Consider the following 13,319-nt stretch of genomic DNA (forward strand, 5'->3'; position numbering starts at 1 on the left):
TCTGGCTTCTTCTTCCCTTCCCTTTCCTCAATTGCTCGTCTGTGGGATGGTGTCTGCTGTTGCCCGGGGAGTTGCTGTTGAGGAAGAATGGAAAGCAGGACGAGAGTGGGAAGTGGAGGGGGAAGGGGGGAGTTGAATATTGGAGGCTCCTGCTGCTGCTCTCTCCTTTCCTTCTCTGCCTGAAAAGTTAATTGGCAAGAGAGAAGAGGGGAGAGCGGGGCTCTCTGCCACTATTCGCCCCCCTCCTCCCTGCTTTGTACCCTCTTCTACAGTCCTAAGAAGCTTTGGCTTTCTTTTCTGCTCTAATGAGTTCCCCTGTTTCACCAGCAGCTTGGAGCTGAGGGAATTCCCACTGCTGGGGTCACATTAGAGAGAGATGTGCGCTTGGCATCCCAAGTCGGAACTTAGAATGCATTTCCCCATAGAAACGAGGTTATAAACAGTGGTTCAGTTCTGTAGTCATGGCTGAGTTTGTTGGCCCGGGCTGGGAACCTAAGCCCCATTTATCACATCGTTTCAGTGGGAAAATACATTCTGCATTCCAAACACAATCTATGTAAGTCGAGGACTGTCTCTGTTTAGAAAAGAAAAACTAAATAGTGAAATGGAGGTTCTCCTGGCTTGAATTGCAACCACCCAGAGAGTGTGGAAAAGTCTCTTGTTGTCTGAGGGCAGCATAGACACCGGGGATTGAGAGGGGCTCTTTCTCTACCAGTCCTGAGGTGGGGGGCGGATTTGATCGGAAGATCTTACTCATCGCCAATTTGGGTCGAGGGTTCCTGGGTAGTGACCCTCGCCAGAAACGCTTCCACTGGGCATTGAGAAACCATTTCTTCGGGCAGAAATTTTTCACTCGGGTGAGTCCCACAAAAGCCTTGCCTTTTATGTGAATGCTTAGATCTTAAGATGAAGAATTTTTTGTGTTCTTTCACTGATTTGATTAATTAAAGGCTAACCTTGATTAATTAAGGGCTAGGTATAAACATTCCAAAACAAAACATCCCCTCTCCTCCCCCCAGTTTATTGGTGATCGGGGAAGAAAATGACTCTGGATTTTTCTCAAGGTGGATCAATCAGTCATTTAGTCATTTATGAAGTGTCTGTAATGTCCTGGATAATTTTTATAGTTTATATGATCGAGGAGGAGTTGTTCTCTGTAAATATTGAGGTGTGTGTTATTGAACTTTAATCACAAATGCCCAATAATGTCACTTTTAGTTTTGTATTTTTCTTTAATAGCCAGCAGAATGCTCAGAGATCTTAAAAAAGTCCTTACCGATGGCCCAAATTTAACTGCTCGGAGGTATAGATCTTTATATAATTCTCATTGGCCACCGTGTGAGAAATAATGTTATAATCAAGATGATGATAATCATATCTAGTATCCCAAGATGGGAGGCGGTCTAGTGTCACAGAAAGAGCGCTAGACTTTGGAGACCCAGGTACACGTCCTGCCTCCGATATTTGCTGATCATGTAGTCTTGAATACGGACAACCTTCCGGACTCTTATTTTTCCATCTTTAAAATGGGGATAATGATATGTGATAACTCCCTCACGGGGTTGTTGTAAAGAAAGTGCTTTTTAAACCTTAAAATGTTAAACCTAAATGCAAGCTATTATTCTAATAAATAGCTCTGAGATAAAAATGCTTACTTGCGGAAATACTTGTTTCTTTCCCATTCTGGTGATATGAGCCAGTTAAAAGGATACAGAGTTAATGTACTCCTCAAGGATTAGTTCACTCCCTCAATGATAAAAGTCAGTTCATTTTGGCTGTTATTTTTCAATTTCAAAAATGGTATAGTAAGATGATTTTATTTTGGTCCAGAGCTGTGATTTTTTTTTTCATTGTGGGATTCCCAGTACCCATTTAGGCCATGATTTATAATTCGGGTGCCTGAGGTGATGAGAACTTACATGACCTGCTCAGGATCACCCAGTCAGTGTGCGTGTCAGAGGGTGTCGTCCTGACTGCTGATGCTGTCTCTTAGTTAATGATAGACTGTAAACCAGTGCTTCCAAAGAGCTAAATTGTGCATTGACCAGGGACCTTCCGAAGCTACCCTGACTTCTAGCACTAGTCACTGGAATTGCCAAGATCCAGCTGCTGGGAGAGGAGAATTCGGCCTCTGAAATTTCTCAGTTTATACTCCTATTGGAAACTCACTTCAGTATCTTCAGGGATAGAGATGGGACTGAGATATTGAATGGGTTGGATAGGTTCTTCTTTGGAAGTGAGGAAAATGCACCTTTGTTCTCAATCGGAATGATAATCACTATTTGCTCCCCAGGGAGGCAGTTCTGTAATGTTTGTGCATTTGGGGGATGTGGCACTGTGGGTAATAAGAGGTGCAATTAAAAGGCACCTTTTCAGTGACTGTTTTCCTTTGATGTGCCATCATTTCTAATCCGGCCCTCCATATATCTATGAACTGCTGCCTACAACACCGATGTAGGGCTAAAGACAAAAAAAGGGCCCTGTGTCTCTCCCCACCCTATAGTTCCTTATCAAATGCTCTTAGTTTTCTGCCTCGAAATCCAAATTGTGTTCAGTTTCTTTTTAAAATCTCCTTTTTGGAGATTGCGGCTGTGTGTTTTCTGGGTGCAAATGACAACATACTCACCAAAACCATCAGCAATCCCTTCAGAGTACTCTGGCAGTATTAGTACTCTGGCTGTAACTTGCTTACCTCCAAAAGCTAAATGCTGGCAAGAAATGGATGAAGTAAAATCAGAGAATGGTCTGCTCGCTTTAAATATTGAGGGAGAGATTTTTGGAGCTTGCTGAAAGCCTGAGTACTCAGTCTTCCATCAGACTTGGAGTGCAGGTTCAATATTCAGTTCTTCCAGTGTTGAGGCTCTCTGCAAATCAAGAGGAGACATAGATGGTTGAGTTTTAAATGAAGTTATTAGTTTCAGAATTGCTGATGCTTTTTGTTGCAGGTTCTGGAACCCATTGTATTAAATATTCATTGTTTTCTACTTCAGTTTCATTAAGTCAAGTGGGATCTTTGATTAAATAAGGATAAGCGGTTTATTTTGCTTGCTTCTTTCCCATTACGATGATTAGAATAATAATAGCTAGCATTTATATTGCGCTTTAAGGTTTGCAAAGCATTCGACTAATATTACCTCATTTTATCCTCTTGGCTGACTTTTGAAGCAGATGCTCTTTTTACCTCATTTAAAAATAGGGAAATTGAGGCATGTTGAGATTATGTGATTTGATCCAGGAAGGGCCGGGAGAAAAAGGGGGGACAATTTTATATTATTTATTGGAAACTTTCAAAATTGTTAGTACTAGATAGCTTGACTTAAACTTTCCCTTTTAAGTGAGGCAAACCTCTATTCTTTGGGAATTACCCAAGAAAAACTTGATTGATGAACACCATTATTTTAGATACTCATATTTTCTTGAAATACTATATTCTATTCCCTTGCAAGGTAGTTTATACAGCCTTCCAATTTTGGCAACTCGGTGGCACGGTGGAAATTGCCCTTGGTTTACTTAACCAGCTGTGTCACTGTGGAGAAGTCACGTGACCCTAGCCTGCCTCAGTTTCTTCACCCTTAACATGGTAGGGTTGTTTTAAATAACCATTAGGACCCTTTCTGCCTCTCAAATCCTGTGATTTCATCATCTTGTGAAAGATTTGGTTCAACAGTGTGGAAAGGGACGATAAAAAAAAAGTGGTCGATAGGATATTAGCAAGCTCATTCCAAATGGAAGTGGCTGAGCATGATGGGGGAAGACAGGGTGGAGACTGGTCTGGAAAGAACCTGGGGAGGTAAAGAAGAGTGGGGAAGAAAAATAAAGCATTAGCTAATATATGTTTGTACAGGACCTTGAAGACCACAAGTTACTGCTTGGTCTTTTTTTTTTAAACTGGCTGTTCTTTGAGCATCTCCAACTCACTACTTAGCAAAGCTTATGGCTTTTACCTCCCTAGCATCTTTTCTACCCACAGTGCTCCTGGTCCGCAAACCATCCTCCATATAATTGCACCTGTAGAACAGGCCTGATCATGTCTCTCCTGTGCTCAGTAAACTTCAGTAGCTCCCTATTACCTATGGGATCAAATTGGCACTGAAAGCCCTTTTTAATCTGATCTCTGCCCGTCATTTTAGCTTGTGATATAGATCATTCCTCCTCACCCAACTTAATGGGCCTCCCTGCTCCTTCCTCCAACTCCACTTCTTAAAATTCCCCTTTTTAAAAAAAGTTTTGACTCCTATGAGGTTCAGCTCTCGGAGCACTTTTCTTGACCTTTCTACCCCAAAGTCGCTGAGCCTTTGTCTCCCAAATGATCCCGGCTAGACGGGAACTTACGGGTCCTCCCAGCTAGATCTGATGCCGCTCAAGGGCGGCCTCTAATTTTTTTTGTCCAGAGCCTAGCTCAGACACTTTATAAATGCTGGTTGATTGACTGATTGATAGAGAACGATAATATGGGAGTACAATTTGGGAAAGAACTTTGTGTAGTGTATTGGGAAATGAAAATGATGGAAACTGATGAACGCAGTGTAAATTAACATTGCTGGGTTGCCTGTCCCACGATGAGCCTCGTCCTTGAACCCCTGGCCCTATAGAAGGAGACTTTGACCATTTTGACCAGACATCGAATGTCGGACACCCCTCTCTCCGACGGTCTGGGAGATTGGGCGGCCGTACCTGTTGGCTCGAAGAGAGCAGGGATTGCCGAGCCCCCTCGCTGGTTATCTTGGATAGGGCCAAGGGTCCAGGGGCCCGTGCTCCATGTGTCCCACCCTCTCCTTTCTCAAGGCATCACGGCCGCAGCTGTTACACCATGAGTTGGCCTTCCTCACTGTGGGCCCTTATCTATGTGTTTTTTGTCCTTGTCTTTTTCTGTTTTTATCTCTTCTCCTGACCTTGTTATATATTGTTTCTTATTCTTCTTCCTAGCTCTGCCAAATGATCTCATATTTCTATCACTGACTAATTTGAATGTGTGATATTACAGGTTCTTTACTTTGTTTCTTTTCTATATAGGCAAGTTAGCTCTTTGTCCAAAGGCGTTTCATAGAACAGCTTTATATGCGAGGAGCAGAACTTAACTGTGGAAGAGAGAGGGCCATCCCATAGGGACACCCTGAATTTTGTATCCTGCTATATCCTGCTTTTTTCCTGTTTCTTTTTGTTTTTGCTTGCATGTTTTTGCTGGGGCTGGTATTTTTTGGTGGTTTTTGAATCTGGGCTCAATCCTGTCCCAATAGCTCATACAATATGCCGGCATGCTTTTTCGAACCTGAGTTCCCCTACACATATCAGTATCTTTATTTTAAGGTAAGAATTTTAATCTTCTGAGTTCTATATTCTGCTTTTAACAAATCTGTATTAAATTTTACCATGTCTAAACTCTGGGCTCTTGAAGGGGGAAAGTAGAAAGTAGAATAAGAGAGTTTTTGTTCTTAAGGAGCTTAAGATAAAAATCTAGTTGACCACCTTTATTTTTCCCTCCAAAAATGAATGAGGACCTCTGACTCCATGGCCTGTCAGGGATTTCTAGGTCTCTACCACCGATCCCAGATGTCTTTATGACATAGGTAGCTTTTAAGATAAATTAGACTGGGCTAAATTTTGTTTTAGGGTCATTGGAAAAGTTTGACAAAAGAGTTGAAGGGGGCAGTGAGGTGGTTGAGATAAGGGAAAGAAAGCTTCATGGTAAAAATGTTAATCTTCTGAATTACATGTGTTACTTTTTACAAACCTGAATTAAATTTTACCATGTCTAAATTCTGGGCTCTTGGAGGGGGAAAAATAGAAAGTGGAATAAGAGAGTTTTTGTTCTAAAGGAGCTTAAAATAAAAATCTCGTTAACTGCCTCTGTTTTTCCCTCCAAAAATGAATGAGGACCTCTGACTCCATGGCCTGTCAGGGATTTCTAGCTCTCTACCACTGATCCCAGAAGATAAAGACATAGGTAGCTTTTAAGATAAATTAGACTGGGCTAAATTTTGTTTTAGGGGAATTGGAAAAAGTTTGACAAAAGAGTCGGGGAGGAAGGGTCAGAGTGAGGTTGTTGAGATAAGCGAAAGCTTCCTGGAAGAGAGACAATATCCAAGTTTGTTTGACTTTGAGGGTAAGTGCAAGTTGTGGGAGGAAGGGGGAGGGTCTTATGTCCCAGGTGTGAATTCATATCCTAGGAAATGGAAGGGCAGGATGAGTTTAGGAAAGATGAGTGCTGCTGGATTGACTTGCATCAATGAAAAACAGTCTGTAGTATGGGGGAAGGTGGGAGATGTAGGCCCAAACTGGGTCAAGCCAAAGGCAAAAATGTTTGCATCGGGTATAATATCGGGAAATATTAATATTTCAATTAAATTATTTGAGACTATTATTTTAATGGTAATATTTCAATTAAATTATTTGAGAGTAATTATTTTTCTACAGTAGTATTTAAATTAAATTAAAGTGAACACTTGGACCTACAGATTTGCTTTTTTTTTTTTCCAAACAAAAAAATTGAGAAAGTAGAGTTCTAATATATTTTTAACACGGCAGATGCTTCTTTTCATTCTGCTGTATTACATTCAGCCTTTAAAGGTCAAGTGTTTTGTTTTCATGATTCTGTGCTAAGCTTAGATGAGAGTGGTCACTTGGGTGTTAAATTAAAAAGGCCTTGTTTTCCAACTCCCCACGTCGCCATCAAACATGCATCACACCCGGAAAGTGAGCAATATGATATTCTGTGACATTCGCCTAGAAAAAAAATCCCATTATAGGGGGCTTACCTGGTTCCCATAGGGAATATCATTCTGTATTCCTTAAGGACACCCTTTAGTTTTTAAGCTTTTTTTCTTTTTGACAGAAATCTTTTTGGATCTCATGGAGTGCCATCTTAAATGATGGCTGCCTTTTGTTAGATGTAGGTGTAAACCTGGCTGTCATAGATAGAGACACAGAAGTGGCTTAATGTCTTGTTATCTCACTTCAGACTGTGTGTACACGGTGACATGATGATTGTCCCTACTGTGAGTGTGGAGTCCATTCCTCTCCTTTCTCTGTTTCTGCTCTGGCTTTTTTTTTTTTTTTTTTTTTTTTTACCATCACCATGTTTGCCACTTTGCAGTGCCTTCCTTCTACCCTCACCCTCCTTCCTGCCCTGTCCCTGCCAGCTCCGGTCCCTGCCATCTCTATGTCTGCTTCTCTGTTGGCTACTGCCAGCCCCGTCATCTCAATCCTTCCCTCTGCCATTTAGTGTTTTGAAGCCACGCCATTGCTACTGTCTGTTTCGCTCTGCCTTCTTCTCAACATTTTTTCCTCTCACCTCTGCCCTCCTGTATTAAGTTTTCAAGACAGGGCTAGGGTGCTGACTTGAATTTTTGAAGGTGATCTGGGAGCCTATGGGTAAATGCTGGCTAGCTGAGAATGGTTTGTGTGATGCTGGTATTGGGGGGACGAGGGGAAGGAAATGCCCACTTATCACGTTCTAGGATTTCTCCATCGGAGTGTGAGAGAGAAGACCTTATATGATATCATATACATAGGAGAAATAATTGATCCCACGGCATAATCCAACCCGGGGCATAATGAGGTATTCTAGAATGGGCTTTTAGCACAATCACTGTGTGGTGCATTTAAAAAAGCGATTTTCATCGGGAGAGTTTCATGACAGACAGAATGGCTTCTTTTGTAATAAATGTGGCAAAGGCTATCTCCGTGTGTTTAGACTTTATGCCGTTCATTAAGTTGGCTGTGTGTCTAGAGCATAAAAACTGTTCCCAACTGTTGGTTCATTACTCTTCGCTGTGCTGATTTGTAGGCGCCCAAGAATCCTGAACTCCCCGATTCAGCTCAAGCGCAGCAGGACGAACAGAAGAAGATTGATGAAGCTGAAGCTCAAACTGCTGAGGAGATTGAAGAGAAGGAAAAGCTTCTCTCTCAAGTAAAAATTTCTATATCTTATAGACTTGTAAACCCTTTCCTCACATAGTTCCAAGGCACACTTAGAGGCACTTTTCAGGAAAGAGAGTACAAATGACAGAACGCCTTTTCCCGACTCCACAGGTGACACGTGCTCAGAGGCACATTTCTAATATTCTCTTCCAGCAGGCCTGGGGTTTTTCAGCTGCTCATCATCTGCTATCAGTTGGATTCCAGTTAAGGCCCTCCTTGACCTAGCTTGGCTCTGCATGTTCTCGGGAGAGCATGGCCCAGGCACAGAGCTCTAATGCTAACTAGTTCTCTGAACTCTTAAGAAAAAGTCCCTGTTCTCTGGGCCTTGGTTTCCTAATTTGTAAAACAAGAGGTTTGGGCCTCTGAATCCTTTCTAGATTTTAAAAGACAATCTCCCTCTTTCAACCTGCTAATTATAAAGGGATTCTGGTGGAATCTGACACATGTTTTTAAAACCATTTAAATTAAATTTAATTTATTTTTCGCTGAGGCAACTGGGGTAAATGACTTGCCCAGGATCGAGTGTCTGAGACCAGATTTGAACTCAGGTCCTCCTGATTTCAGGGCTGGTGCTCTATCCACTGCACTATCTAGCTGCCTCACCATTTTTTATTTTTAAAATATTTTTAATTTTTTTATTCCAGTGTTCCATTTTGAAAACATACACATGGGTAATTTTTCAACATTGACCCTTGCAAAACCTTGCATTCCAAATTTTTTCCTCCATTCCTCCCACCCTCTCCCTAGATGGCAAGTAATCCAATATATACAATAACCATTTTTAAAAGAAATGGTACATTATCTTATTTATTTCAGGATCATTTAATTATGCTAATAGACAGTTATTATTTTTTGAGATTTAAATTGCTTATGCTGATAAATAATAATTGGCACTTCAAAACACATCCTATTCATTGATCTATTTTTCTAGAATGATCTTGTCATAGAGATTTCTAATGTTGTCATTTATGCCTTAGCCGTCTTCAATTGGAGATAGAATTTTTTCCTAAGGTAATCATTGATTACTGAAAAATTATAAGTTCACAGTTAGGAAATAGGAAATAAAATCATAATGCTTTCATGTAACTTCTTTATTCTGTGTTCCAGATAGCTAGTTGTAAAATAAGTGACAGATAACTGGAAGTTAAACTTAACAGATTTTTATAAAAGAATAAGATGGCACATCTTTAAAAAAATTACATTTTATTGATTCCTTTTGTCATGTCTCTTGATGCCTTGTGACAAAACAAAACAATTTAGGAAAACCATACAGTAGTGGAACCGTGTCTTATATTCTCTACATCATTGTGCCCCAGAATGATCCCCACTCCCTGGCCATGAGGGAGGGAGCCATGTATATTTCTTTATTTCTTTAGGACATTATGATTCTTACACTTGTGAGTGATTTCCTTTTATTGTTCTTTTCAGTTTCCTTGTTATAATCACGTATGTGTCGTCTTTTTTAGCTTTTTTCGATCTGATTCAGCACTTAACAAATAATATGTTTCTCTGAATTCATAGTCATTTCTTTCTACTATATTCTTACATTGTGGGGTATTTTGTTTGTCTTTTATTTTTAACCATTTGTCTTTTCTTTACCTAAGCTTGTCTTTGAATTTGTTCTTTGTGTTCATTGCCACAACTAAGTGTTGCCTGTAGAGCAGGCAGTCCAGCCTAGCTGAAGCAGCTGGATACCCTTTAAAAAAGATAGGCAGCATGTGTCAGGTAAGTAAAATCACCACCATTGATACCTGGGTGACAGTCTCTGTCCTGAGACCCTGATTGAGGACAGCCCAGAACCCTGAGCCCCCCACGCCATCAGACCTGCTTTCAGGCTAGTGCCCCCAACCATGGTTGAGGGGAAATAGCATGTGGAAAATAGGCCCACTTTCCTCATGAACACCAATTGCAACCACTAGTCATAGAAACAGGAACCCTGACAATGGCAGTACTTCCTAGACAACCAACCAGTCTCTGTATTACTGAAATTGCCCTATTATTCTCTTTCTCTGCTTTGTCCCTTTTTTGGCAATCAGACTCTTATCTTATAAAAGGGGGTTTGCTTAGAGTGATTTCTCTTTAAATTATGATTTTTTTTTAGCTTAAATATTAATTGCTCTTAAAAGTTTGATGAAATTTATTTATAAATAATGTCTGGTCTGGGTTTTTCCCCTTCCGTTCCCCTCCAAACTCCCTTTTGCAGTTAACTAATGGCTTGCTTTATATATTTTTCTGATAGGAGAGTGTTGAAACTCTATTTCTTGTTATGTTTAGATTTTTAATATTATATAACCTCATCAATTGACTAACCAGTTTTGAATATAGTTATATGTCACAGTTTTTAATAATTTTTATTTCTTATGTGAATTTGCATAGTTCAGTTTCTGGGTCATTTGTTTTCCCTCTGTTTTCTTTATCAGGTTAAGGATTTATTAATTCTTGCTAGTCTCTCCAAAATTTTCAACTTTCTCTGCATTTCTGAACTTTAAGGCTACATATTTCTTCTTTTGTATTTGTTTTAGAGTTGCTAACTTGTTTATTTTCTAATCTTTTTAATTGCATGTTTTGTTTCTTAATTATCTTTGTCTATTTTGTTAATAAAAGTTTTCAGATGTAAACAATTTTATCTGAAGACTGTTGCACTATCTTCCCAAAAGTTTTGGTATTCTGTTTCATTATTATCATCTTTAACAAAACTATGCTTCCTGTTTCTTACATTTGTTTTTTTGACCCATTTCTTCTTTAATTTTATCATTATTTCATTTTTTTTAGGTTTGTATCTTTGCTTACATTTTCTTTATTTTTATTCATTTTGGGGGGGCATGAAGTCTATTAAAAGAAAGCATTTGTTGTAACTGCCTTTTTACATTTGTTTATGATTTTAAAAACTTAGCTGCTTTGTGACTTGGTACATAGACATTTGCTATTGCTATTTTCATTGTCTCTGAATGCCCTTAAGCATAATGCAGTTTCTTGTTTGTCTCCCTTGACTTTTTCAATTTTTATTGTTTCCTTATCTGAGATCACGATTGCAACTCTAGCTTTTTATAGTCGCCTAAAGCAGAATAGATTTTCTTCTATCCCTTCATTTTCACTATGTATGTGTCTGTATTTTTAAAATGCTTTTTTTTTTTGGTAGCGAGCCAATTCTTCTTAGGTTTAGTTTTATTATCATTTCCTCTATTTTGTCTTTTTTGGGGGAAATTTAATCCATTCACATTTATGGTTATAATTGTTAAGTTTAAATTTTCTTCCCTTATTTTTTATATATTTTGTATAAATTTATATAGGCATACATGAATTGTTTATGTGTGTATATATGTACATATATACACGATGTACCTCTTCTTTTATATCAGCATTTAATTTAGTCTGTCCCTTTAATTTTCTTGAACCCAAAGTCTTTGAGTTTACTTTTATTATTTGGTCTCTCCCTTTTATTTAATGCTTCTTTTTCCCAGCTCAGATAAGACTCCCCTTTGGAATCCTCTTAGTCCTTCAAGACCTTTTTCAAGATTTGGTGTTTTTCTTCCACTTTTCTCACTCCTTACCCCTTTTAGCTCTGTTCCCACTTCAGCAAGATTCATCCATTTGTTCAATCAATTTTTGAATACCTACTTACATACAAGGCTTCATGATAGTTAAATTCACTTGTTATTAGAAGGTAGACTATGCCTGAAAATGGGTTTTTAATTTACTGTACATTACATTGTACATTGCTAATGTGTTTTTAAGTGAATTTTAAAAAATTACATTTGTAGTTCTCAAATTGAGTGCCCACAGGTGCTAAAGTCTAATCTGAAAGTACAGTCACAGTTTACAGCACATTGGGAACATTCACAGAAGTGAATCAAAACATTGCCATATTTATATCTTATTTTCATTTTTTCCTCCTGAACACAGAAAAATGAAGCTATGCTGTTATGCTCTTAAAAATTCTACTGGGCTTGCCCAGTTGCTATATTATGAATGAAGATTGCTGAATGCATTTGAATGGAGTAAGCTTAAGTAGTAATACAGAGGCTAAGAGGTCTCCCTAACACTCGCAGTAGTTGAATTTATTACCCAAAAAGAGAACTACTTTTTTTTTTTTAAGAAAAGGGAGGATTTGGAAGGTGGGCAGAGTGGAAGCACTATGTTTTTAAGATCATCTTAAATCTTTTCTAGCTTACTTGAGCTGGTTTGCAGTCCATGATGTATTTTTAACAATTAGATTATTTTTGGAGGAAGGAGGGTGAGTACGGGAATGTACTACAGCCAGCTCCGATTAGTTGGTGAACTCCTGTCAGATTTTCTGTGTGAGCTAGCATTTATCTACACCTTGGAAAAAAGTCAGGGCTTAATTTATTGTTTTGTTGATTGTTTATTCTAGAATGTGATGAAAAGAATATTAATAACACATTAAAATTGAAAATATGTCCTGGGGCATAGGCTTCTTTTCAGAGAGCCAGTTGTTAAACATTTACCCTGACTCCCTTGGATGAGTGGATATGTCAAGTTTCCCCTCTGGTGATTTCTAAGACATGTTAATTAATAGCCAAAGTCTTCTTTGTCAGCACTGAGTAGTTAAAACAGTTTATATTGTAGTATCTTTTAGTGGAGAAATTATGGAGACAGTATGATATTTATACAACATCCATTTTTGAGGATCCTTGTGAGCACAGTTGATATAGGTACAGTAGTTTGGAATAATACATGGATAATGCCAAAGATTTGGGGGTTAATTCTGTTCTCTATTTTCCAGATAGTTCTTGGACTAATCCGTCCAAATCCTGAACATTCGAATGGAAAACTTTTCTAACGTATCAACAAGCTCGATTGACCGATCAGTTTAGAAAAATTGCTGATATTCAGCATTGCTGGGTTCTAATGAGAAAAGCTTTTATCTTGAGATTCAAACTATAAAATAAAACAGTTTGTGGATTAAACATAGTTTTGCAAACTGTTCCATTTTTTTGTTTTTGTATTCTAGGGCAATGCTTGGTGCACGGTAGGAGCTTTAATCAGTGCTTGTTGTTGATTGGATGTAAGCCCTGCTATATAGAAAGTGTAGGGATTTCTGGGAAATCCAGGCCTGTTACTAGCCTTCATGCTTCCAAGTTTTTGTTTACTGCTTCTCTAAGACATTTGGCCATATTCTTCCTTTCTTCTGCTGCATACTTAACCATTTCTGCTCTAGATGGAACAGGCAGAAAATATGGACTGGACTTGAAGCATTGAGGGAACTAATTCTGTGTTACTTGTTTCTTATCTGGATATAAGCCCTCCTTCCGTATTTCTCTTCTGGGTTAGTTAGCATCTCTTCCCTCACTTTTTCCTGTCATTAAAGGGCAAGGAAAGATTATGACAATCTGCCATAAGCAGCGGCTGCTGCCGTTGCTGCTACTTAAAAGATCTTT

General features: G+C 38.8%; 1 protein-coding gene across 3 annotated transcripts in view; it reads left to right on the plus strand.

Moving 5' to 3' along the window:
- The window catches only part of SMARCA1 (SWI/SNF related, matrix associated, actin dependent regulator of chromatin, subfamily a, member 1), a 111,120-nt gene that overhangs the window by 74,788 nt on the left and 23,013 nt on the right, over positions 1 to 13,319 (plus strand). For all 3 annotated transcript variants that reach the window (XM_051967791.1, XM_051967789.1, XM_051967788.1), the window contains exon 19: positions 7,787 to 7,909. In XM_051967791.1, the coding sequence (XP_051823751.1) occupies positions 7,787 to 7,909 (123 nt within the window). The remainder of the gene's footprint in view (positions 1 to 7,786; positions 7,910 to 13,319) is intronic.

Source organism: Antechinus flavipes, chromosome X (assembly GCF_016432865.1).
Source record: "Antechinus flavipes isolate AdamAnt ecotype Samford, QLD, Australia chromosome X, AdamAnt_v2, whole genome shotgun sequence".
NCBI lineage: Eukaryota > Metazoa > Chordata > Mammalia > Dasyuromorphia > Dasyuridae > Antechinus > Antechinus flavipes.